The sequence below is a fragment of the Chiroxiphia lanceolata genome, chromosome 25 (assembly GCF_009829145.1).
Source record: "Chiroxiphia lanceolata isolate bChiLan1 chromosome 25, bChiLan1.pri, whole genome shotgun sequence".
Classification (NCBI taxonomy): domain Eukaryota; kingdom Metazoa; phylum Chordata; class Aves; order Passeriformes; family Pipridae; genus Chiroxiphia; species Chiroxiphia lanceolata.
In genome coordinates, this window is record NC_045661.1 from 5,166,113 (window position 1) to 5,192,264 (window position 26,152).

Below are 26,152 nucleotides of genomic sequence, written 5' to 3' on the forward strand. Positions count from 1 at the left end.
GGGTGGGTTGGCTTTTGTGGGCTCTCAGTGGTGTGAAGGCTGCAGGGTAGCAGCTGTCCCCAAAAGGGCAGCTGTGTCCCCAGCCATGGGAATCAGCAGTGTCCCTTGGGCACTCCAGATGCTGAAGTCCATTGCACACAGCAGCTTCTGCTCACTTTCATCTGCTCTTGCCCCTGAGGCAATACTTCTGCAGTGAGTCTCCAGCCCACCCACAGCTTTGTAAGGGACACATTTTCAGATGAAGCTTGGACTCAAGGTTGTGAACCTGCTGGCTGCTCAGCACCAGGGACCAGGGCAAGGCCACATGGTCCAGCTGACATACTGGCAAGCAGCTGGCAGCCCCAGCAGTCCTGCTGCTCTGGGAACTGGGTCACCAATGCAGGGACATGGCTGCTCTGCAAGCAGGGCTGGCCATGCACAAGCTGAAATCATAAGCAGCAACTCAGTTTGTTGAGCTGCAAGTGCAGCTCAACAGAAGAAAGAGTTAAAAAAAAAAAAAAGCAGATGGTTTCACAAGCATATTCCTGGGGTAGAAAAAACTATAACTGGGACCCTGTTTATCTTCCTTCACCCCTTCAAGCAGCGTGGGGCTGTAGTGCAGTCTCAAAGGAGCACTCCTGTCCCAGTGTGGCCCACACCCCTGCCCATAATACTGTGCCCAATGGGAGCTCAATGGAACAGGGTGAGGAGACACAAAAGGTATGATGAGGGGGTCCCAAGACCTGTTATAAGGAGCAGAGAGCCCCAGATGGGTGACTAAAGTTGGCCTGTCATCCTACCATCCCTAGGTTTCCACAAGCTGCTTCTCCCTCTTCCAAAGCAAGGATCCTGCTGTCTGCACTCCGGAATGGGACACCCAGGGCACATCAGCATTCCCAGCACTGGGATGATGCCTCTTTTGCAATGGGGTATCCCTTTCCCCCCTCTCCTAAATCACGTTTTCAGCACTTGCTGTCCCCACCCACCTCCTGTTCCCACCACCCAAATGTCCATCCCCACCACCCACCAGTGCTGTGCAGCCCCAGTCGTGTGTCCTGCCTGTTGTCCTTTGCACCCCACTTTCCAGGTGTGGCCACGGGCAGGGTGGGGAGCAGTCTCTCCCCTTCACTCAACATACCTTCCCTACTGCAGGCACAGCTGCTCAGTTCCCTGTGCCACCCACTCTTTCCCTGCATTCCATGCTCTACTCCCAGCTCCAAGCTGCAGCACTCGTGGGCTGGAAGAAACCCAGACAGTGCAGAGCCTTAGCCCTCTACAGGGCTGGTTTTCCTTCCCACCCTGGACATGCTGTGTGCACTGTGCTGGCTTCACCACAGCCCAGAGCATCCTGAGTCACCCCACGGCCACCCTCACTCACCCTGACCTGCATTGCCCTGGATCCAGTTGCTGTTCAAAAATGTTTCCATGTCACTACATCTTTGTGCCAGGGTCACCCACCAGAGGGATGTGACCCATCACTCACTGCTCAGCCTGCACGAGTGACCATCCAGTGACTTGTTATGTTCCTGCCTCTGGTGGGATGCCAACATGCCAGGGGCTCTTCAGGAGGATGAGCGAATACTTTCAACATGAAAAGGGCCTGTGAAGCTCAGTGGACACTCTCATGTGCACAAAAGGATTTATGATGTTGCCTTGGGAGGAGCCTGGCACTTCCCATTGCTCACATAAAGCCTGATGGCTTTATGACTTTTATATAACCAGTAATTCCTGGGCCACACTGGTGCTGTAGGATGAGGGTTACAGCAGGGAAATGTTTGCTTCCAGTGATCCTCAGCCCCATAACCAGGTTCAGTGGGGTTGGGCTGTTGGCTGTACATGAGGTTTGCAGCAGCAGCCACCTATGTGCCTCTGGGCCACCACAGGAGGACATGGTGGTCAACATCAAGCAAGCAAGCTGCAGAATCAAACTTGGTCCAAAGAATGGCATACCCCTTGTCTGTCCAGAGTTTGGAGCTGACAGGCTGGGGATTTTGCCCCAAGAGCCTCCAAGAAGGAGCTGTCCTGCTGACACATGCACGTAGCCCCATCCTCCTTAGACCTCCACTGGAAACAACCCTGATGTCCAGCTTTCAACCTCCAGCTGCATCCAGCCTTGAAAATAGTTCCTAGGCTACAGGACAGCAGCCTTTCTGCCAGGACCTGCAGATCCACCCTAACAAATCCCTAGGACAGTGAGAGTGCTGGTACTTTCACTCAGGAGGCTCAATCCCATCCACTTGGAGCCCTCTCCTCACTGCCTCACCCTCAGCACAACCGACCTGCAAAGCACATGAAGGCAGAGGTCCCTGTGTGGGAATGAGGGAGCTGCTGGTGTGGGAAAGGGCTGGTGCTCATCCCCTCAAACAGGGGAGAGGTGAACCAGTCCTGGATCTAACCCCAGAATCACCCTGCTGGTGCTGTTGGACACAGCCTGTGGCTCTCCTGGCCATGTATGGCCCAGGAATCCCAGGTGCTGACCGTGGTTACGTCTCCAAGGTGTGTGTAGACACAAGGTTGAGCCTGGTGCCCATCAGGCTCTTATTCAAGGTGTGCAGTCTGCACTGAACGCCCACAAGCCTTTGTACCTGTCTGTCCCCGCCTGGTTTATGATGTTAGAACACCTGACCCTCATCTCAGGGGATTTCAAGAACATCTGTGGAGTGCCCTGACCTGCAAAGCAGGGCCAGTCACAGTGACAGTGAGGTGCTTCATGATAGCCTTGTGAGTGGCAGAGAAGAAGGTTGACCAGGAGTTTTGCTCTCTAGGGCCTGGCAGCCAGTGTGTGAGACTTGTTCTGCTGGCTGCCTCTCCTGGATGGGTGGGCATTGCCCCTCTGGCTGTGCATCACCCCTCAGTAGCCCAGGGGTCTGCAGGGACAAGTCTCTCTCTTGCTCTGCCAAATGCAGCTCCCAGTTCTCCCCACAGCCCAGCCAGGTCTGCTCCTCCAAAAGGGGCAGCTGCCAGGGATAAGGAGGGGCAGGAAGTACCCAGTCTCCCTTTGCTGTTTCTCTGCAATCAGAGCTACCCTATGGCTTTCAGAGTCATTATGCCTGAGGATTTGCTCAAAGCCATATTCCCTCTGGAGAGGGTCTGCGTCTTGCTCTACAGCTGACAGCACAGGAGAGAGGCCTCAGGATGGGACAGCATTCCCAGGGACAGCTTGTGGGCTCTTGCCTTTTGTGGAGAAGAGCAGAACATCATCCCCATGAGACAACCTGGCCACTCCCCAGTTCACCCTCAGCTGGCTGTGACCGAGAAAGGGGTGGGGTGAGTTCTGCTGCCACCTGCCCCACTGGAGCTCAGTTCAGCACCTCACTGTCCATCTGCCTCGGCAGATGGGCTGTGCACCAGGATCTTTCTACAGTCCTTTGGGAAAGTGCTCCTGGGTCTCCTGTGTGTCTGTGCACAGAGAGAGCAGTCCCTGCCACTTAGGGCTGGTGGTAGAGAGCTACAAGGGGCACCAGCTCTGAGTCACAAGGAAGGAAGTGGAAGCCATGGTGGGAGAGGCATGTTGCTGTCTGCAGAGCTTCCATAAGTCCAGGAGCAAGTGATCCCTCAGCCCTCACATCTGGCCAACACACCACCATGGTGTTTGCAGCAGAGCCAGCAGCCAAGGTGAACCTGCAGACAACTGCAGCTAAAGCACAGCTGTTCCGGCAGCTATGGCGGGACCTTCTCATCACCAGGACAGGCACAGGACGGGGATTTGTCACACAAACTGGCCAACAGGTTCTGCCCACTGAGTTCAGTGTGGCTGTGACAGTCACACAGTATGTGACCATGGCACAGCCCACTGCTCTGTGCTCCACGTCCTGCCTGACAGGAGGCCAAGTTGGTGACGATGATGAATTTACAACCTCCCACCCACTGCTGCAGTGGAGTCTGGAGCCACAGATGCTTCCAGAGGGTGTCGAGGGAGCTGTGGTTTGGATGAATAATTTTCCAGCCCTGCAGCTCAAGCGCCACGAAACCCAGAGGGGGAGAGAGAGACAACAAAACACTAAAACAAAACAAGCCTCCGGCTTGGGCCGCCCAGTGAGTTCTGGACCGTGTCGTGTTGTTCTTCATATTTATCCTGCTCCAGTCAAACAGCATCCAGCCACTGCCTTCCTCCACCAGCTCCTGTGCAGAGGTCAAAACGCTGGAGATAAGCAAGACCATGACTATTTAGAACCCCCTTCCCACCCCCAACAGTAGGGGCAGACTGGGTTAGGATTGCCAAGTGAGAGGAGAGCAGGGATGCCCACCCCTCGGAATTCCTTGGGATCCACAGCCGTGGGAGCTTGATGGTGGCTGCTGGAGCACCACATCTTCTCAATCCCACCTTGAGAGGTGCTGAACCTCTACTCCAGGGTCTCCTCTGTCCCCTGCTCTCCCCAGGGCACAGAGTCCAGCAGCTCCACATCTTCGCACAACATGGTAATGGGGCACTGCTCCCACCACAGGGAGCCCACGGCACCCTGCCACACCTCCAGATGGACACCTCCATGGTATCAGCCCCTGGCACCAGTCATGGTGTGGGATGCCCACTGCCCACCATCTCTTGCATCTGAGCTGTACCAGCACCAGGAGCACCAGGATTGCAGCCAGATCCCCCGCAGGATCTCCAACATCCTCTGTCATCAGCTGCCAATGTCAGCCACCTCCTGGGGAGCAGAAGTGCTGAGCCAGACAGATTGAAGGTAGGTGTGAACTAGAAGGGGAATTCACAGAATCACAGGGTTGGAAGGGACCTCTGGAGATCATCTAGTCCAACTCCCCTGCCAAAGCAGGGTCACCTAGAGCAGGTGTATAGCCCTGCCCCAGCTACACCCCCACAGCAACTCTGTTGGCCTTTGAACACCAGCAGCTCCAGAAAGCCTTGCCAGGCACAGTCTTCAGCCCAAAGCCTGCCTGGAATCTCATTTCTGGCCCACAGAGAGGATCTGGCCAGAGCTGGTACATGGAGTCCCGGCTCTCCTCAGGTCCAAGGCTGGGATCCAGAGCAAGACCCCTCTGAGCATGTGTTGGTGTGAAAAATGCAACCCACTCCCACCACCTCTGCCCCCTCTGTGCCTCTGAGCAGCTGAGGCCATGGCTGTGCTTGCAGCTCACACGAGCTGCACCTTGTACCCCACTTAGGCTGTATTCTAAATTTTCCCAAGGGTTTTTGGTTTTCCCTGCTTTCAAGAGAGCTGTAGGAGGATTTCTCGGTGTGGGGCAGCAGGAGAAATATCTTCTGGGATATCACCTGCCACTCAGAGGTACCCCACACTCAGGGGTACACACAGCCACGACCCCCCAGTGTTTGGTCCCAGAGTTTCCACCCCATCCTTTAAAAGCAGCCGGAGCGGGGTGGCTGTGGAGCAGCGCTCTCCTCCTCTCCCCAGACCGCAGGCTGCCGCTAGAGGACAACACACAAACACGGCTGAGCCTGGAGGAAAACATCCACTCCCGTTAATAGGAATGCGCTGGGTCGGGAGCTCCCGGTGCCTTTAGCAGTGGAATGACACAGCCCACACTGCTCCCAGCGAGCTGCAGCTTCAGCGAGAGCTGGCTGAAAAGTGACACTTCCACCCCAGAGGGACTTACTCAGAAATTCCGGGTTTACCACGGAAACATCAGAGCGCTCTGGTCCAAGCAACTTGATGGTCCAATCTCTTGGTTTTGCCAGGAGCCAGGTGACATGCTGGAATAAGTGACAACTTTGAATATTGGCAGCTGTGATGAGGTCTCAAAGAAACGAGACATGGATCTGAACCACCACAGACGAGCCGAAATAAAAAGCAAACAGAAAAGTCAAAGCAAAGTGAGGCACACAGAGAAAAGCTCTCCAACCTCAGGCCATGCTGCCTCCAAAAACAATGGGAAAATGTCATTGCAGTCAATGCCTTCCTGGGAAATATCTCTGTTTCCGCTGAATGGCAATTTTCAATAAGAAACTGTTCAGTGTGATCTATTTTTTGAAGAACCTCTACTAATAGTGTGCTCGCCCAGAGCCCTGGATCCCTGAGAAGAACTTCACTGAGCGAGAATTTGCCAGGAGCTGGAGATGTGGTTGGTGTGGCTGCTGAGGTTTGAGGGAGAGGACGGGAATCCACAGATAAGAGCTCTGCTGCAGCCAGGAGCAGAGGCCTGACACTCTCTCCAGACTGATTCCAAATTCCTGGCTGCTGTAAGAGCAAATCCAGCCATTTCAGGCCATGCTAAAGCCCCATGTCAGAGCTGGAGCGGGAATCGTGTTGAGGAACCCCAGGAGGACCGTGTTTCCAAGAGGGCTGCCCATCTCCCCACTAAGCAGTGTTTTACTTTTGGAGATGTCAAAACACATTGCAAATGTTTAATTAATGACATCTCCAGCACTGTTCATGATGGAAGGGGCTTAATTCAACTAAATCAGTCCTGTTCCAAAACCAAAATCCTCTGCACTCCTCTTGCCACTCAGTGACAAAGTTCCACTGACTGCAGCAGGGAGTCCTGAAACTGCAGGATCCGAACGTGCTTTGCAAGTGAAATAGCTCAGACCCAGCATCACCCCACCCAGGAGCCCTCAGCCAGAGACTGTGCATCAGCCTGAACCCTGAACTCTGTCTTGAGCAGTTTTTTTGGGGAGCAGATGCCTGGTTCTGACTCCAAAGGGCCTCAAGGCACCCCAGCCCTGGGTGAGCTGGAGCTATTCAAGTCTCCCACAGCAGAGGTCCACCTTCCTGACCCCAGATAACTCTCCTACCTCTTTTATCCTGAGATAATTGGGGACATCAACCAGGAAAACTCTTTGCCAGAAGGAAAAACCCATTCAGAGGAAGCAGGGCTGTGAAAGCATCTCCCAGTCTGTGCTTGGCCATGCTGCACTTTACCAAAGCATGGTCACAGTCAGAGGGGTGACTTTGTGGGGGCACTTTGCAGCCACCCAAATCTGGGCCCTTCTTTCACTGCACCATCCACCTCCTCCATTCACGGCTGTGGGAGAGGCAAAGGGAGGAACACACCAGGAGTCCAGATCCACCTAAAGCCTCATGGCAGCTCTCTGTCTTCAGTGTGAGACTCGTGTTCAGCTGTCCCTGTCACAGATGGAGATGCTTGGCCCTGTAGAGAGAGAGGACACAGCCTGTAGGACCAGGCTCACCCATATCCCTCAGTGCACTGCTGTGGGAGGACAGCAGTCATACTGTTTGGGGGCATCACAGTGATGCTGAGCAGCCAGTGGTGCCATCAGAGAGGACACACAGAGCTGTACTTTCGCAGCCTTCTCCCACTGCAGATCCAGCTCCCTTTGCTAAGCAGGTGTTTCTGCTGCCCTAGAACTCCTGACACACAAGCAGCAAGAAATCCTGTTCTGATGCACATCCCACGTGTTTCAGGACACCACCAGGGCCTGGGCTGGGCAGGGCATAAGACTAAGCAGGTAAACCAGCCAATGACACAGCTCCAGATGATGTGGCTTCGAGCTCCCAGGCAACGGGCTATTCCTCTGCTTTGGCCTCTGGCCACTTTACCCAGGGTTAGAAAGAGCTCTTGGAGCAACCCAACACCCGGCTCCGGGCATCAGCTGGGCAGCTCCTGCGAACACAGCTCACATGTGTCCTTGATCTGGGCAAAACTGTATCAAGAGCACAGCTTCCTCCCCGGAGCTCTACACCACCGCACCGCTGCCTCAATCCCCCTGCCTGCTGCAAGGGGACAGCAACAGGGCTGCTGGAGAGTGAGGATCAGAGCTCAGGACAGACAGACGGACAGCCCTGGGCACCATCGCTCCCAGCAAACAGCTCATCCTGAGCTCCTCGCTCCCTTCTCCCCAGCTGCACCCTGACTTTCCAGTCGCAGCTGGGCTTAACAGCCAGCACAGACACAGAGTCCTTTATCTGGGGTTATATTTCAGCGTCCCAAAGGTCTGGAAGCCCTTGAAGTGCTGGTTGGGTACTTCTGCCTCCCTAGTTATACTCCTCTGCCCTGCCCGGAGCCAGCTCTGCCTTTCCCTGCCTGCTATCTCACAAAAAACATGGTTACAAACAAGCCTGGGTCCCGGAGCTATGAACAGGTCTTTATTTGTTGAGGTTCTTTTTTTTTTTCTTTTTTTTTCCCCCTTTCTTCCCTTTGAATGAAATTCCTGCCAGCTCTAAGGCAGAGAGAGAGAGAGAGAGAGAGAGAGAGAGGAGAACGAGAGAGAGAGAGAGAAAGAGAGAGAGAGAAAAGAGAGAGAGAGAGAGAGAGAGAGAGGGAAAGAGTAGAAAGTTTAACTCCTCCCATTGAAGTGTCTCACGCCCCTGCCCAGCCCTTGAAATCCAATAACCAGGATCATTCAACAATGCCTTTCCTTCCCTGGCTGCATCCTTACCACACTCCGACCTGCAGGAGATACCCTGCCCGCTGTGTGCCAGGCTGCGGGACCGCTCCCCCGAGCCCCGCCGAGCCCCGGGGCCGGAGCCGGCCGGCGGCACCAGCCAAGGCGAGGATGGACAGACTTTTCTTCTGGGGCATTCTCTTGGCCTCCTCTGCCCGCTGCCAGACAGTGCCTGTGCAGCAAGGTGCTGCGCCCTCCTGCCCGCCCCAGTGCCACTGCGAAGAGGATGGCATCATGCTCTCGCTGGATTGCTCCGAGCTGGGGCTTTCGGAGGTCCCCGCCAACCTGAGCCCTCTCACCGCTTACCTGTGAGTACAGCCCTTGCTGCCTCTTTTGCAATTGCTTTCCCCGGGACCCCTCCGTCAGCCGCAGCTTTCCTCCGGCTTGGAAGTTTGTGCCACATTTTCCCGAAATTAAATTTCCTGTGGAAATTAGAAACCAAGCAAAATAACAACAACAAAAAAAAAAAAAAAAAAGAGGCAGCTCCTTGGGCAGGACCTGCCAAGCCCCCCCTCCTCCTGCGCCCCTCCGCGAGCGCTGTTTATACTGCGATGTTCTGCATGCTTTGCTCCGTGATTGCAGCGGATCAGGGCAGCTGATTTGCTGGGTCGATTCTGATTGTCTGAGCACATAATGGAGTATTTTTACACAGCAATTAGTGCAAACTGCTCTGGGATCCTTCTGTCAAACATTTCAATAGCTGTGATAACTCAGGGCTTTGGGGGGTTTGGGTTGAGCTGGCCACCAGCAGTGTCTGAGTTGCCCCTTCAAAATGAATATTAAAGTCTTGTAAGAGGTGTGGGGGTTTGGTAGGTGTTGTATTTTGATAATTTAGTTAATTAAAAATTCTTGATTATGTGAATGTTTAACAACCTTTCTGATGTTAATACCCCCAAGGGTTAATTGAGCACACGGACTGGTGGGTTCATTTCTAGCCCCAGAAGTTGTCTTGGTGGTGCCATCAGGCTGGTCATGACTGAGGATCCTGATGATTGACCATGGAAAAATCTCAGGGTTTAACCAGGGGAGGAAGCATCTCTCTCTCAGGGAGACAGGTTATCCCTGGGGAAGATGCTTCCTGGGTTTGTGTGCAGAAAGTGCTGCAGCTCCAGCTGTGCTGCAGACAGGCTGGTAAGGACCATGGCACTCCCAGCTCGGAATGCAGCGTGGGTGCTGCCAAGGGAAGGCATGTGTGCCACAGTCATCAAGGACCACCAGTGGTCCCCAGGCAGTGCTGGGGATGTTTGTGTTGTGTTCATCGTGCTGAGAGGGAACTTGTGTCCAGGGGTGCCATACAGACCGTGTTGCTGGTTTTCTGGTGTCCCTGGATTGTCCTGAGATGCAGGTGCTCAGCTGTCAAAGCAAAGCACCCAAACCCATGCAGGAAGGGCTTTGCAAAGCCAGGTGGAAGCTGCCACAGCTGGGTAAGGGCTTGTCTGCTCATCCCACTTGTCTGAGGAGCAGTCTTGTGCCAGCCAGGGGATGGCCAGAGCTGTACTGGGTTAACTGGGAGAGAAATAGAAAAGGATGATTCTCCCTGGAAAGCATGAAAGACGAGAGAAATGTGTAATGCAAGTTGTGTTTCTCCTGGGAGAGGGAACCACTTGTTACGCGAGGTACGACCTGCACAGAGCTATCCCTGGGGCTCGGTTTGGAGCCGGCTGCTCACGAGTGAAAAGTCACTGGAGCACGTAGGCTGCCAGCACGGGAGGCTGCAGAGCGTTGCAGCGCTGATGCTACTGCGGGGACAAGGGGCAGCCCTGTCAGGCACGCACTCCACCCTCTCAGGCATCACAGGACGGGGCACCCGTGGCTCCCACTCCGCTGAGAACACGCCGCGTGTCAGCTCCGCAGAGATGCCCCTTGGGCTGGGAGCCGCGGGGCGGGTGGATGCTGGGAGATGCTCCTGGCCCGGTGTGGCCGCTGGCAGAGAGCGCTGGATTCCGCTGGGCCCGGGTTCTCGGCACAGCCCTGCGGCACCCGTCCCTTTGGGAGCGTGTCGGGTCCCTCGGCCGCGGCCCCGTGTGGGGCTGCACCAGCCCCGCTCTTTCCCGTGGGCTGCACCGGCCGTGGCTCCGCTCTCCCCCGTGGGTTTCTCCCCCATCCGTGACTCCGCGCTCTCCCACGGATAGCAAAGATCACGGTCCCGTCCCCGCACTTTCCCCGTGGGTCGGTCCCGTCCCCGCGCTCCCCGTGGGTCGGTCCCGTCCCCGCGCTCCCCGTGGGTCGGTCCCCCGACGGCGCTCACCCGGGGGCGGCAGTGACGGCCCTTTGCAGGGGCAGAGTCCCCCCTGCCCCATCCCACCGCGCACACCCCGCCCGGGGGGACCCTCCGGGGCAAGCCCGGGGGGTGCTGGAGCGTCTGCAGTTTTCCTCCCTCCCTCCTTGGGGAAAACCAGCCCGTTTGGTGCTTCTGTGTTAAACCCCACCAGTAAGGGACCAAACAGTTCATCGGGAAAGGCCCGATGAACTGGGAATTACTGGTGGAGGACTGGAGGGCTGGGGTTTCTCCCTGTTTCTGTCACTGCTTCCAGCGAGTCATGCGAGGTTAGCTTCTCAGGTACAAGAGTGCAGCCAGGGGTAGTTTGTCAAAGCAAATCAGCATAAATTGAGTGGAAAGTATTGGAGAGAGATCTAAGCTTTTCTTGGATATCCATGTTTAAAATCCATACATTCGGATATATAAAGAAATGCTGGATTGCTTTGGAGAGCTGCGAGTGCTGAAGAGCGAACCCTGGAGTGGCAGCAGGAGCAGAGAGCTGGTGGGCAGCTGCTCCCAAAAATTTCCAGCTCCTTTGCTCCATACTCTGATTTCTAAGCAAGTCGCTGGCACTGTGGAGAGCAGGACTTCCTTGGGAGCAAAATAAAGGATCCTTGTAATCACCTCTGACTAGATGCTGCCTCACCACTAACGAGCTGGTGTTCATGCCTCATCCTGACCATGCAGTGCCTCTGCCATGCCTCTATCTCCAGGAATTCTGTCCTTGCTCACTCCTGCACCTCCCTGAACTTGAACCCTGATCCCACCCATCCAGAACAAAGTGTTTTCAATCGCTGGTGGGCTTGCAGCTGTGGTCAAGGAGATGGGACAGAAGTGTCACCTCTTTCCATGGGCACCTCTCCAGTAGGGACTGAGACATGCTGGTGTCTTTTGGCAGTCCTGGAGAGAGCCTAGGGACTGTCACATTGGGTGACAGGTCCTTGCATTGCTCCTGCAGGCAGCCTGAGCTCCTTCAGGTCCCCTGCTAGCCCTAACAGCCCATTTCTCTTGGAGCAGCACTCACCATCCTGCCTGGCTCATCACACAGGGGCTTCTCAGTGCATGACGTGTTTGCAGGGTAAACTGTGTCTTAGCCTGTGCCTTAGAGAGCAGCCATGGAGCACTAAAGGTCAGCTATTCAGTTGCTATTCAGCTACCCTCCATCAACCCAAGAGAGTCGAGCTGTTCAGAGAGCAGATTTCGCCTTCAGCTGATGTGCAGTGAGTCCTGACAGCCTTGTGTCACATACCACATCTCTGTCACCCACAGCCAGCAACCTGTGTCAGAGGGTTGATCTGGGGCTGCAGCAGAGGTGGCTGGAGCTGCTGGAGGTTCCCTGGACAGACAGCAACAAGCTGGGTGTGCAGGAGAGGGGAGCTGCAAAGGGGAAGATTCCTCTGTAGCAGAGAGGAGAGTGCACAAAGGGGTTCGGAGGAGGACAGGAAAATGGGAACAGCTGCTTGGTTCTCAAAGTGCTAGCTCAGCTGTGATCCCTGGCACCACTGCACACCCTGCATGGGACCTGGGGGAGCAGCCCCACCTCAGATTCCTCGGGGTGTGAAAGTGCTGCATTGCATGGTCTGGGGCAGTTTGGTCCCCAGCTGTCCCCATGGCTGTCACCAGGAAGGTGCCTGTGGTCGGGTGCAGGTGCTCAGTGCAGCCCTTTGCCCCAGGATGGCATCCTGACCCCTCTCTCCCCCATACATCTGGCTACCAGCCCCTGCTAAGGGAACAGGTGACAATACTGGAGGTGAAGGGATGCTCTCAGTCTGCTGAGGCTCCTCCTCTTTCATCAAAAAAAATGACTCCATGCTTGCTAATGCCTGCCAGGTCCCTCCTAGGGATGCAGTGGCCTGTCCAACCATTGCTGGCAGGAAAGAAGTGGAGAGCCTGTCTCAGCAGAGGACACCCTGGGAAGTACCCAGGGATGGAAAGGCAACAGCAGTAGCACCATGGCCACATATTTGAAGTCAGCTGGCCAGGCAGCACACACCCTGCACAGGGATAGTGTGGATGCAACACACCTTGCAGTGCCTGACCCCAGCCTGGACCAAGGGTACATGGGGAGGTACGAGAAGGATTCCCCGGATATCTTAGGCTGGAAACACCTCTGGAGGTCTCTGATCCACACTCAAAACAGGTCTAGGTGGTGAGGCTGGTCAGGGTCTTGTCCAGTAGGGTTTTGAGTATCTATAAGATTCCATCACCCTTTTCCTATTTTTTACTATCCTCACGGGAAGTATTTTTCCTAATATTTAATGTCTCCAGGTCTCTGTCCTGGAAAGCCAGCAGAGACCTGGGGAATGAGACAGGTGATAAGGCTGTCAGGCTGCTGCTGTTACAGCAGGATTTGGGGGAGGGAAAAGCAGCAGATCCTGGCTACTCCCAGATATCACCAGGCATCTCATGAGGCTTCCCAGGCAGAAAGCTTCTCATTCCCCAGACTGTTTCCTTTGAGGTGAATGGGACCAGGAGCCTTCAGGGCTGTTCTCACTTTGCAGAGACATTTGGAGACACTGCCTGGAATTTAGCATCCTGCTGGGAGTCTGGCACCCTGCATTATCCACTGTGTCCTCTGAGCTACCCTCTGGGATCAGGTGCCATGAGGATCCATGACAGGGATTCGCAGGAGACAGGGATGCTTTGACATGAGGCTGGGCAGAGCCAGGTCACATAGTGCTGCATCCAGCTCAGGGCAGAGCAAGGGAAGGATGCCTCTTTCTTGATATTTGCATTTTCTAAAGACCCACACAGCTCCAGGTAGGTGAGACAGCAGGTTTGGAGGCTGAGTACAGAGCTGCAGCTGGTGCCTGGAACAAGTCAAGAAGTGCTGAAGGCAGCTCTCCTCACCCAGATCTCTCCCCATCTGCCCACATCTGCCCCTCTGCAGCCCCCACCACAGTCCCCTAAGATGGAAGGCACCCCAAGAGCTGACAGAGGAGTTGGGACACCAGGGGAGGGAAAGGACTTATGGCTGGCTTGTAGAAGCCTGGGCAGGAGGGCAGCTGTGGGGAGGGTGACTAGACTTCCAGGGGGCTGGCAAAGAGCTATGGTCTCCTGAGGGACCTCTGTGTGCCTTTAGGACAGTCACACACACTGAGGAGAAAGAGGGAGCAGCCAAAAATGGAGAGCACAAAATCCCAATGCCAAGTGTAAATGAAGTCCCTCCTGGGGCCATTGCTGCTCTCCTGCCCCAGGTGACTTGGTACAGACCTGTGAGCCACCATCCTGTGACTGATGCTTGCCCAGTGCCAGGGCCCATCCACAGCCTCTTCCTCATGCCACTGTCACCACAGGAGCCCCAGTGTTGCACCAGGACCCATCCAAACACACCACAAAGATGCAGTGTCACCCCAAAGAGCTCCCAGACTCCCAGCTCCCAGTTCTCAAACCATGATAGAGCTCAGGACTACCAAATACTACTACTGTCAGCTGGCCAGTCTGACACACTAAGGGCTGCTCTCTGCTGGACCTTCTTTCCTGCTGGAAGACCAGTGGGAAGTGCCACTCCTGCCCTGTACAGTCAGAAGTCCATGGTCTCATCCTTGGAAATGCCCAGCATGCCTGGAAGGGGAAACCTTTATGAGCTTGGGGTCCTGGATGAGGGAGACACAGCTGGTGAGAGGCACTTGAAGAGCTGGGCTCTGCACACAGCAGTGGATTCACAGGTTTATGTCCACCATTTACCAGCTTTGGGGAACTTTTTTCCCCCACGCTAAAATATCAGGGATAACAAGAGTTTCCCATGTTCAGGGATTTGATTTCCTCCAAAAGGACACTACAAAGTCCACCTGCAGAGCTGCCAACTCCATAAAGGCACTTCCCACAGACACAGGTGTGCTCTGCATCCTTATTGCAGCCTTGCCAGCAGGATTTCAAGGATTTTAAAGTCATGACACCTGGGTTCAAACCCCAGTTACCACCTCAGGGCCTCCTGTGGCTGACACTGGATTTTTGCTGTCACGTTGCTGTGAAGGTCTCCTGGGAGAGCATCTCCCAGCTTTAATAATGCCAACACTTAGGAATATCTGAATGGGCTGGTCCAAACCAAGACCTGCCCGAGCCCCAGGTTTCAGGGAGAGCTGCTGGCACTGAGTCTGACACAGACTGGCTGGTGTTTCCCTCTGGAGCAGGCAGATAAGCACTAACCAGAAGCAAAGTAACTCCTACCCCTGTGCTCCCCAGCCTCAGAGGAGAAAACCAAACAGAGAAGATTTGGGATCAGGCACAGCTTGAGAGTGACTTGTGAGAGAAACTAAAAAGCAACATGGAAACACCACAGCTCCTGAGCAAGTGCTTCCAAAGGGCCTTTTGTATCTCCTGGGCAATGCTGAGCTCTCACCCCAGCTGAGAGCTGAAATGTCCTGGTCCCTTGGCCCACAGCATTACTCAGAAGACCTTCATCCCTGCAGTGAGGAAGATGATGCTGCAGGTGCTGTGTGGTGGTGTGGCTGGGCTCGAGGCTCAGGGCAGAGCAGCAGAAACACACTGAACCCCTCAACAAGCAGACAAAGTAGTCCAGGGGGGATGAGAGTGAGGGGTGGGTAGGAGTGCTCTGAGCAAAGCCAAAATTTCAGGATCATTAATCATAGAACCATGGAATCATTTGGGTTGGAAGGGACTTAAAGCCCGTCTCATTCCACCCCCTGCCATGGGCAGGGACACCTCCCACTAGCCCAGGTTGCTCCAAGCTCCGTCCAACCTGGCCTTGGACACTTCAGGGATGGGGCAGCCACAGCTTCTCTGGGCAACCTGTGCCAGGGCCTCCCCACCCTCACAGCCAAGAATTTCTTACTAAGATATAATCTAACCCTGCCCTCTCTCACTGGGAAGCCATTCCCCCTTGTCTGTCTCACAATCTGTCCATGTAAAAAGTCACTCTCCTTCTTTTTTATAAGCCTCCTTTAGGCACTGGAAGGGACTCTGAGGTCTCACCAGAGCCTTCTCTTCTCCAGGCTGATCAGCCCCAGACCTCTCAGCCTGCCTTGATAGTGAGGTCAGTCCTGGAGCTGCCTAAAGATCATGTTTGGTGAGATGGTTTTCCAAGCAACATCTCATTCCGTTGAATAGGAAAAGCTTAATGAAAATGGATCAGTGTTCATGGGACTGTGAGTGGTAGAAATGTAGCAACAAGTTGAATCAAGAGAGATTATTTCAATGTTTTCACTTCATGGTGTCCTTCTAAAAAAAAGTTTCCATTTACATATTTTCACCTGCTGGTGTTACATTTCTCCATAAGCATTTAATATTCACATTGTGGGACTCCAAAAGTACCAAACCAAAGCATTTTTTTAAAACAGTTGTTGTGTTTGGTTTTTTTTTCTTCTGTACTACATATGGACATGTTGGCTCTTTTTTCTGGGTTCAAGGAAAAGGAAGTTCAGATGTCTCTGAATTTCCAGTGAGGTTCATGGCAGCTCTTCCTATCTCCTCCTGCCACATCACCTGCCAGCCCCCTTCTCTGCCACAGGCTCTGCTCCCTTTCACCTCTTGATGTCATGAGGTAGAAGCACTTTGGGACCAGCAGTGTTCACTTACTTGGGTGTTGTTTTCCCAGCGTGGGTACTGTTGGGATTCACTGGATGCCTCCTCTCTGGGGGGAACTGGTCCATGAACAAAGGTTGCATCCCTCAAGTGCTTCCAGACACAAAAAGTGGTGCTGCAGGTGACGAGGGAGAGGGCTGTGGCTTCAGTACCACAGGTCATGGCTGACACCTCCCCAAGATCTCAGTTCAGCAGGAAAGAGGCATCTTTTGCAGGGCTGTTGGGAAGTGGCAACAGGTGTCTGGGGCGCTGAATGAGAGCAAATGTCTGATTTTAGTGGGGCACTTGTCAGGCCGTGGAATCATGGAATGTCCTGAACTGGAAGGGAGCATAAGGATCATCGAGTCCAACTCCTGGGCTGCAGGAAGGGAGATGCAGGAGGGGAGACGAAGGATCTGCCCCATCCCAAAGCCACCAGCTGGTGCCCGGGTCACTCTGCAGGAGAGGGAGCAGGCAGAGCTTTGCTGTGCCTGCTGCACACCGGGCGGGACTGGAGCAGGTCTGCGGGATGAGGAGCACAGAGAGGAGGCAGCACAGGGGTGCTTAGAGCTAAACGGGACTGGGGCTGTGCTGTGGGCTGGACAGCCGTGTTGGGACTGCCAGCAAGCCTCCTCCCTCCTCCTTCCCCCTGCAGACTGCGCCCGGGGCAGCCTCGCTGGGAGCGGAGGGGAGCAGCGGTGCTTTGAGGGATGCTCCGCTCCCGGTCCCCTCCGTGTCCATGTGCTTCCTTCCAGCTGGCACCGCTGTGCCGGGAGCCCGGCTGGGAGAGATGTGGGGAGCTGCCGGCCACATGTCCCGGGCTCCAGCCGCGGCTGGTCCTCGCTCGACCCGATCCCGCTTTGCCTCTCCATCGTGCCCGGCTTTCTGCACCGTCCTTCCACCGCAAACGCCTTCCTCCCCCCCATCCTCCCTGCCCGCCCCCCAGGCTAAGCAATATGCCACAGCCTCCCCTCTCTCCCTCCCTTTCTTGAAGAATAAGCTCATAAATCTGCCCGGGGCAACGAAAACACTTGAGCTCATGGCCCTTAGATCTGTGTGGGAGGAGCTCTCGCTGGCGATTAAAGGAGTTTAAGGTTTGCTTTGAAAAGCTCTTTGATTCTGGCAGAGGCTCTGGTGCCAAAAGGCAGCCATGGGGCTGCAAATGCCTCTCCCCTTCTGCACCTGCCTGGGTCAGGGAGCAGCAGGAGCGTGGGGGAGGGAGAGGGAAGCGCAGCCCTTCCCAGCTCACTGCAGTGGGGGCTGAGGGTCCCCTGTCACCCCTCTCGGGGGCGGGGGGAGCACCCTCTGCCAGCAGCAGGGCAGTCAGTGGCTGCTGCTGCCTGGGAGAGCAGACACTTCAGCCGGGGTGCCGAAATGCCTCCGCTCCGGTGGAACACGCTGCTCCCCAGACCCTTCTGCGCAGGAGCTCGGTTGGTTCTCAGGTGCGAGAGTCTTCCCTGGATGACAGGGAGCCGGGGGAGAAAGAGGAGCAGAGGCCAGGGGAGGGATCAGAGCAGCAGTGCTCTGAAAAGCGGCGGGGAGGGGTAGCGGAGGACTGCCAGGGCTGGGGGGAGACCGGTATCTTGGAGAAGGGCTGGAGTTTAGTAGGAGCAGAAAAGAGATCAGGAGCAGCCTTCACGAGGAAGAGCAGGACCAAGCACAAGCATCGTGTTGCAGTCAAGTCAAAACAGAGCCAGCCGTGTGGAGGCAGGAGCTGTGCTGGAATGGGCAGCAAGGGGAGGACACAGGGAAGCATCAAGGGATGCATCAAGGATCCAGGAAGGGGTAAAGCAAAACCTTTCCCAGATCCACCAGTGTAGGCTTTGCTGGCTGTGATGAAGGAGGGCAGCTCCCAGTCTCCTCCCCTCCACGGATGACAGAGGAGTCTCCTGAGCTATCCACGGCTCTGTCTCCCTTTGCCTTGTTTGCATGCCTTCCTGTAGCTATTTAAACCTCTTTGAATGATTTGGAAATGAAAAGCAGCCCCCAAGGGAGGGGAGCGAGTCAGACATGCCTGTAAGGGCAGGACCCACTCAAGGGACCTGCTGTGTCTTCTTGTGAGCAGCCACAGGTCCCACTACAAAGAGACCCTGGGGAGACAGGATGGTTTCCAGTACTGAACATCGCCCTGGGGCACCAATTAGGGACATTACCTTCGTTCAAAGGGAAGGTGAAGCCCAAGCACTGTGTGTCATCCCATCAGGTGTGCCATGGTGGGAACCACAGGGGTGAAAGGGGAGCAGAAATGTGGTCTCCTCTGGCAAGTAGGAGGTGGGAGACCAGAGGGATACAAGCATGGGGGCTGCTAGGGAGCATCAGGGATCTCAGGGACTTGCGGCATCTGAAGGCACAAGTCACCTTCTCAAGGATGTTATCTGATGTGGGGATGGCTCTGGGTATAATTGCATCTTGCAACTTCAAGAGAATTTACAATTGTGGACATTTCTTAACCTTAGTAAGGCAAATGTTCATCTTTGCATGAAACCTGCAGGAAAGGCATTTTTACCTTTAGATGGAAATTCATCTTCTATCTTTCCCAGAGAACACATGAAAAAACTCATTGCAGGGAACAATCTCTGCAGTTCTGCTTTATCCCTGATTCTGCACCACTGGAAGTGTCTTTGAACACTTCCAGGGATGGGGCAGCCACAGCTTCTCTGGGCAACCTGTGCCAGGGCCTCACCACCCTCACAGAGAAGAATTTCTTCCCAATATCCCATCTAACCCTGCCCTCTGCCAGTAGGAAGCCATTCCCCCTTGTCCTGTCACTCCAGACCCTTGTCCAAAGTCCCTCTCCAGCTTTCTTGAGTCCCTTTTGGCACTGGAAGGAGCTCTAAGATCTCCTGGGAACCTTCTCTTCTCCAGGCTGAACACCCCCAGCTCTCCCAGCCTGGCTCCAGAGCAGAGGTGCTCCAGTCCTGTGATCAGCTTAGAAGCCTCCTCTGGACTTGTTCCACTCAGTGATTCCCCAGGCAGAACTCTGAGTCATCTTGGCTATGGGCATGAACCAGGGCTTCTGTGCTGCTCAGCTCGTGGCTTCCAAGGGAAGAATGAGGTGCAAACCCACAGAGCTGCACTCTAAGGCTTTCTTCTCCCTGTACACAGGGGCATGGGAGTGGTCAGACATCATCCCAGACTGTTGTCCCAGATATTGTCCCAAGGCCCTGCCCCAAAACTGGGAGGACATACCAAAGGACAGAGATGTACCTTTAGGGTCAGCTGTGCTGCACTGGCAGAACCAGAGGCGTCACAACCAAGACAGGACCTCGATTATAGGTGCAGGTGATGGTTTGTGCTGCTGCACTAATTCCCTGGGGCCATGAGTTCCACAGATTAACGAGGTGCCTGTTGCACCTCAGAGTGGTTTTACGTGTGCTCTGGAAACAGCATGTGGGGCTTTATGGAGCATGGGGCAGCCTTCCCATACATGCTGTCTGTAACTTCTCTTCAGCTCAGGGCCAAGCAGCAGGTTCCTGTGCTGCAGGTTGTGTTTGCAGCTGCGTCCTGTGCAGGGAAGTGCCTGTCAGTTTAGGTATTGTTGTGCTTTCATGTGGTGTAAGACAGCACAAGATTTATTAGTGACAAAAGCATGAATGCTGGAAGCCGTGATTTATTGAAGGATGGGGAGAGGAAACGTGTTGCAGCCCATGCTGGTTAGTGTGGTGTGTCTGAGGTGAGCTCGCACACGCTGTGAAAACTGCCCTGCTCCCACACCAGGTGCTCTGGCTCAACTGGTGATACCATGGGGTATCACTCCTCTTCCAGGGGCTGACTTTTCACTGACCATCTCACAGATGCTTTGAGGAAGGGGTTTCTCCAGGGTGGAGGGACACAAGGACTCAGACTTTGGGGAACAGACAGGTGTTCCACAAGCTTTGGCTCCCTTGTATGGGATAGATGGGAGATACAAAGGACTGGGACTGATTTCTAGCTCCATCCCAGCCCCATGGTTCACCCCAAACAAGCCCTCTCCTTTTCCTGTGCCTCAGTCTCCCTGTCTTAAAAGCGCTACTTATAAACCCTTCCCAATGTGCTTTGAGACCAACTGATCAAACCAGTGCTGTGGAAGAGCTGGAGACTCTCTGCACTTTCCAGTCACATGTCTGGACCTCTCGAGCTAAAATACCTTTGAAAAGTTCATTAAAAAAATTCTTGAGCTTTCCATTTGTTCATCCACCACATGAAGAAAAGCAGCACTGAACTCTCAGATTTGGTGCCTGTCTTTCATGTCCACTGACCTCATCACTCCTCGCTCACGGAGCAGCCACAAGTCAGAGCAGCTACCAAAACACTCCTCACAGCCACATCCAGCAGCTCAGTAAAGCTCGTGGGCAGTGCTGGAGAACTCCATGGAGGAAGTGAACCCAGCTGGTACATGTCAGCTTGGCCATAGGGGCTGTAAACCCCGATTCTGTTTTCTGTAGGAAGCTCCCTTGCTTTCAGGGTACTTCTTCCTGAACAAATGGGGGTAAATAACAGCTGGTTCAGCTCTTTGCTGAACCTAAAAAGGAGGGAAAAGATTGTCTTGGGTTAAATGAATAGGGGGGTTTTTTTCAGGTTTCCCAGGCAATTAAAACTGAACCGAACTAAAACGTTTGCTCTCGGTATTCCTGAAACATTTTACTTTGACCCAAAAAAGAGTACTTTCCTTTTTGAGTCCCTTGAAAATCTTTAAACCCTCTCAAAAAAGAATCTTACAATTAAAAGTTCCACCATCTCCCACCCCCACACCCCCAGCTTTTTTCAGTGGAGCATAATTTTTCTGTGAATTTACTTTCGACCAAAACACTGTGGGTTCTGCCTGAGCTGGGCAGTTACAGTCACCCAGCTGAGCTTGTGCTGTCACTTTTCCTTTCAACACTTTCTTTCTTTTCACCTCCTACTGTACAGACACAGCTGTCTCATGGGAGCATCATCCTGATCCCAGGGCTGTGCTGACTTCCCAGGGAGAGTAGAGAGTGGCTGGGAGGGGGGAGGAAAGAATCCATGAAGACTCCTTTTAGCTTCAGAGAGCTCCTCTGGCTCTTCTGACTACCTCTGGCTACTGCCAAGGCACCTTTGAAACACCTTTGAAACGTCTCCAGCATGTTGGGCACCATGACTGGGCTGGAGGGGAAATCCACATTCCCTTTGAAGTCTGGATACTTGAACAGTCTTAGAATTATAGGGCTGTAATGTACAGGAATGTGTGGGGCTGTAATTGTGACTTAGATCCTTGGATGAAAGGTGCTATGTACATACAAAAGGTATTATCATTATTGCTATGATTATTACTATTATTATTACTATTATTATTGCTATTATTATTATTATAGGGCTGCAATATGTGGATTGGAGATGAAAGTAGCACCAAAAGATCCTGAAATACAAGATGTGTCTTAAGGAAATTTCAGCTTGGAATGAGGTTTTGTCTACACAGGGGAAGTGGAGCCGGCTGGCTCTGCTGCACTGACAGCTCTGGGGTTTGATGGGAGAAGTCCTGTATGCAGGCACAATTCTCAAATCCAAGTTGCTCTGACCTTTGGAAGGGTGTCTCCAGTAGGAGCTATTCCAGAGTAGTTTTGACAGAAAAAGTGAGATCAGACATTTTCACCATTCTTTATGAGACACCCTGGTTGCTCTGTAGCCATCGCAAAATAAGTCCCTGGTGCTTGAGGCATACGGTAGGAGAATTTTGGGAATTGGTGTCCTAGCAGGGCTCAGAGGCTGGAATGGAAACTGGAGCAAGCTCCCAGTGTCACTGGGCACCAGAGAGAGCTGGTGTGTTGGTGCTCCTGCACTCCAGCAGAGATGGGGCCAGATCCAGAATCCTGTGCTATTCATCCTCCTTCCAATCACATCTCTCCCAGAGCAGCCTGGATCCAGAGCATGGAGAAATCAGAGACCAGCTTTGATCCTCACTCACTCTCTGGCTCTGCACAGCTTTTGCCATCAGCCTCATGTTGTTGGTCCCGCACTCACATCTCATTAGCAAGGGGGGCTGTAAGTGAAGCCAGGTGCTGGAGTGGGACTCCCCAGGACAACCCCATGGGGATTTTCTCCTGTGTCACAGGCTCTGCAGAATATCAGGTTTCTCCTTCTACCTGAACCAAAGGGGTCACAGAGCTTACGCTGGGAGGTGGGGGGGAATGAGTCAGGTCAATCCACAGCAGCTTTTCCATTGCTAAACTCCCACAAGAGAGATCTGGCTCCTGGCAGGAGGGTTCAGCTCCCCAGCCCTACCCCTCTCTTTCCCAATTGCACTGATAAGTGGAGTGAGTTTTCCCCAGCAGAGTCAGGAGCAATGGTGACTCACCACCCTTCAGAGTGAACTGCGTGGCCAGGACCTGGGGCAGCAGTGTGTGCTGGAGACAGGAAGACTCTTGTTACCCACTTGACAGCAGAAGAAAGGCTTTTCTTGGTGCATGGGGACCACCCACCGAAGGATGAGACAAGGCAAGAGCTGTCATGCTCTGATGTCTCGTGGCTTCTGGTGACACCATAGAGTTTGCTGCAGTTAATAGAAACACTCTCACTCCTCAGGGTAGCAGACATCAGTCTGAGATGAGCCAACCCTCAGCATCTCTGAAACACAGCCTGTCCCACTAGAGGAGCTCCCAGCCCCCTGCCAGGCCATCGCCAGGCTTGGCTGGAGAGCATCTCAGCCCAAATCCCTGCAGGCACCTCGTTGCCCTTAGAAGGCAGTGAACATGGTGAGGAATGCAGCTGGTATTCATCCTCTACCTTGGGCTCTGAGTTCCAGCCAAGAAGCCAAGTAGCAAACTGCATGGAGCAGCTCTCCTCCTCTGCTGTCGCAAATGCTCGGAGACTCTTCGTCTATAAATCACTCACTGTTTTAGGAGGCAGGGCTTGGATGCTTGCTGGCCACAGAGACCCAGGCTGTTCTGGTTTAGGGTAGGGAGGATGCTGGCAGGATCAGCAGTTCCCTGGGAAAGTGTTCAGAAATGACTGGATTGTCAGCGCTGGTACCACAAGGGAAGTCTCCCCGCATGGGCTGCGTCGGGAGAGAAAAGGAATGAAAAGATCCTGTCTGCCATGTGTCCCCACAACCAGGATGGATCCTTTGGGTTGGATTCTCTGTTCCTGCTGGCTGAGATCTCACGGTTGCTGTCTTTGAAATTTCCTCATGAAAAGGCCAGAAGTCCAAAAGGCGTTTTTCAAAAGCTGTCAGCCATAATGTTTCTTTTTGGGAAATCGTTGTTCTGAACACAGATAATTATCAGCCAAAAATTGCTGGAAACCACCAGCAATTTTCAGTTCTGATAAAAATGCTATTCTCCGCTTGAGAGTGTCAACAACTGTTGTTTTTTGCTCCTTGTTCATTACAGTTTCCAGCAAGAGGAGTCAAATATCTCCAGGCAGTGATCCTCTGGGATCCCAGCAGTTTATCCATCTCTGTCACCCAACACAGTCCCTTCTCCAGGGACCACTTCTGTTACCTCCAAGGAGATGCAGAATGGTGCCTCTGGCCTGGGGTCCGGGCTATGTGTGGATGGGAACAGTATTTATGGAGCTGTCTGGCTTGTGCTTCGCTCCACAGTAAGATTCAGCTCAGAGAGGAAGGATAAACCACAGTTCAGAATGGTGCTGGCTGATAAAGTCATGGTGACAGAGGGCAAAAAATTAGGGGGGAAACTCAATTAATTAATTCCATGACTATCTGTGAGACTGCAGGAGCAGGAAATATTACCTGATGAAACAGATGGGGAGCAGAGTCTCTCCCTCTGGCTGTGTCCTGGGCTTTTCTTTGCAGGCAGCCCAAGCTTAGGGACTTAACAGAGGGTTGATGAGGTTGTCCCACAGGGAAGGCAGGCCATGCTGGCTGAATGGCTCCTTAGGAGTCACTGTGCTACAGTCCAAGAAAAAGAAGAGATCACAGATTCATAGAATCATAGAATCAGCTGGGTTGGAAAAGACCTCCAAGATCATCAAGTCCAAACCTTGGTCCAACCCTTGGTCCCCCCCCCACTGTGGTTCCCAGCCCATGGCACTAAGTGCCACATCCAGTCTCATCTTAGAAACCTCCAGGGATGGTGAATCTACCACCTTCCTGGGCAGCCCATTCCAATGTCTGATTACTCTCTCTGTAAAAAATTTCTTCCTAATATCCAACCTAAACCTCCCCTGGCACAGCTTAAGACTGAGCCCTCTTGTCCTACTGCTGGTTCCTGGGAAAAGAGACCAACCCCCCCCTGGCTCCCCCCTCCTGTCAGGGAGTTGCAGAGAGTGAGGAGGTCTCCCCTGAGCCTCCTCTTCTCCAGGCTGAACAGCCCCAGCTCCCTCAGCCTCTCCTCACAGCATTTGTGCTCCAGTCCCTTCTCCAGCCTTGTTGCTCTTCTCTGGACCTGCTCCAGCCCCTCAATGTCCTTCCTGAGCTGAGGGCCCAGAGCTGGACACAATATTCCAGCTGTGCCTCACCAGCACTGAGTACAGGGGAAGAATCACTTCCCTGGTCCCGCTGGACACAGGAAGTGGTGGAGTCACCATCTCTGGAAGTGTTCAAAAGATGTGTGCACGTGGCTCTTGGGGACATGCTTTAGTGGTGGCCTTGACACCAATGGTTGGACTCAATGATCTTAGAAGGCTATTCCAGACTAAATGATTCCATGATTCTATGATCAAACAGACCTGAGAGGAGACCTGGTTTTGTCCTGGAGCAGCACTGACATTCCTGTTAAGCTCTGGAGATGCCCCAAATCTCAAGCAGACACAGACAGCATATCTTTAGAACAGCAGGGCTAAGCCTTGTCACAGCTGGGCCTGATGGAGGATCAGACCATGACAGTCCTACCTGACAGGTCACCTTGAGAGCCACAGTTCTCTGTTAGAAGCCCTTCCCCAGGGGAGAATCAGGGCTGGTCCTGCCCTGCAGAGCTGTTAGAAATGCCATACGCCCGCTCAGAGAACAGGGAGCAGGGAAGCCAACTGCTCAGCATCCTCCTCAAATGCAGATCCCAAGCTGTTGGGAAAGGAGCCTCCGTGGAGGTCAGGGCTGAGTGATGACCTCAGGAATCTTTACCCTGTGACCAGCATAGCAGGAGCTCATGTGGACAGAAGGTGCAGGGTACATCAGAGTGCCCTCTCTCCTTGTCCCAGCCAGCAGTGGTGGAGGTGGTGTGTGCCTGGCATTTAACCTCCCCTTGACCAGGTGCTATGGGGACTTACCCACTTGGCATACAACAGTTTGCCCTTGTGGACCTTGGAGTGGGGGGGCTGGAGAAGGTGTAACCTTCATCATCCTGCAGCCTGCCATGGTCCTCGATGGCCTTCTCTGTGCCAGTAAAGGTGTTTCACTGTGCCCATGGAATTCCTTCAGTGGTGCCCCCCAGATGTTCCCTGGGAAAGGGCTGTTTCCCACAGGTGGATCCTGGCTGCTCTGGGCTCTCAGATATTGTCATTTTGGAATATTGTTGGCTTTTAGCTGTTGCTCACACTGGTGCAACTTGTCTGGACAGGACAGGTGATCCTTTGGTGCATGAGCAGAGGGAGTGCCACTGAATCACCCACAGGGTATCTGATTTCCAGACATGGCCCACACACTTCACTGCCTTTCTCCCAGGAACCCAGGCCACAAATTCTGGGGTCATCCCATCATCAATCTGTATTGAAGGGAGGGAGCAGAGCTGCCACTCAGGGCTTTCCACTGGAGCAGCATCCACTGCAAAGATTCTGACATCCTGCAGCTGCCAGGGAGCTGGGAGCAAAAGCTGGGAGCAAAAGCTGGGAGCAAAAGCTGGGAGCAAAAGCTGGGAGCAAAAGAGGCTGGAGGGGCATCTTCTCTCATTCATGAGGAACATTCAGGTCAGTTCCCTACCTGGAGCTGTGGGAGGAATGAACAGCAGGAGCAGCCTGATCCTGCAGCAGGGAGGGTCCTTGGCAGCTCTCTCCAGCTCAGATCCCCTGCAGGTCCCCTCTTGCTGGCTGTATGTGTGGCAGTGTCCCACAGGCACTGTATAAAAGATGGCCAGGACTCTGGAAACCCAGACCAGCATTATGAGGGCTCATCACTAGAGCCCCAGTAAGGAGGTCCCATTCCCTTCTCCCTTCAGAGTATGGGTTAGGCACAGACT

The 26,152-nt window shown here is 53.8% G+C and overlaps 1 protein-coding gene across 1 annotated transcript in view; it reads left to right on the plus strand.

The window, feature by feature from the left end:
* The first annotated feature begins 8,238 nt into the window (after window positions 1-8,238).
* The window catches only part of LGR6 (leucine rich repeat containing G protein-coupled receptor 6), a 135,254-nt gene continuing 117,340 nt past the window's right edge, over window positions 8,239-26,152 (plus strand). The window contains 1 exon segment of the mRNA XM_032710880.1: window positions 8,239-8,607. Within this exon segment, the coding sequence (XP_032566771.1) occupies window positions 8,264-8,607 (344 nt within the window). The 5' untranslated portion in view covers window positions 8,239-8,263.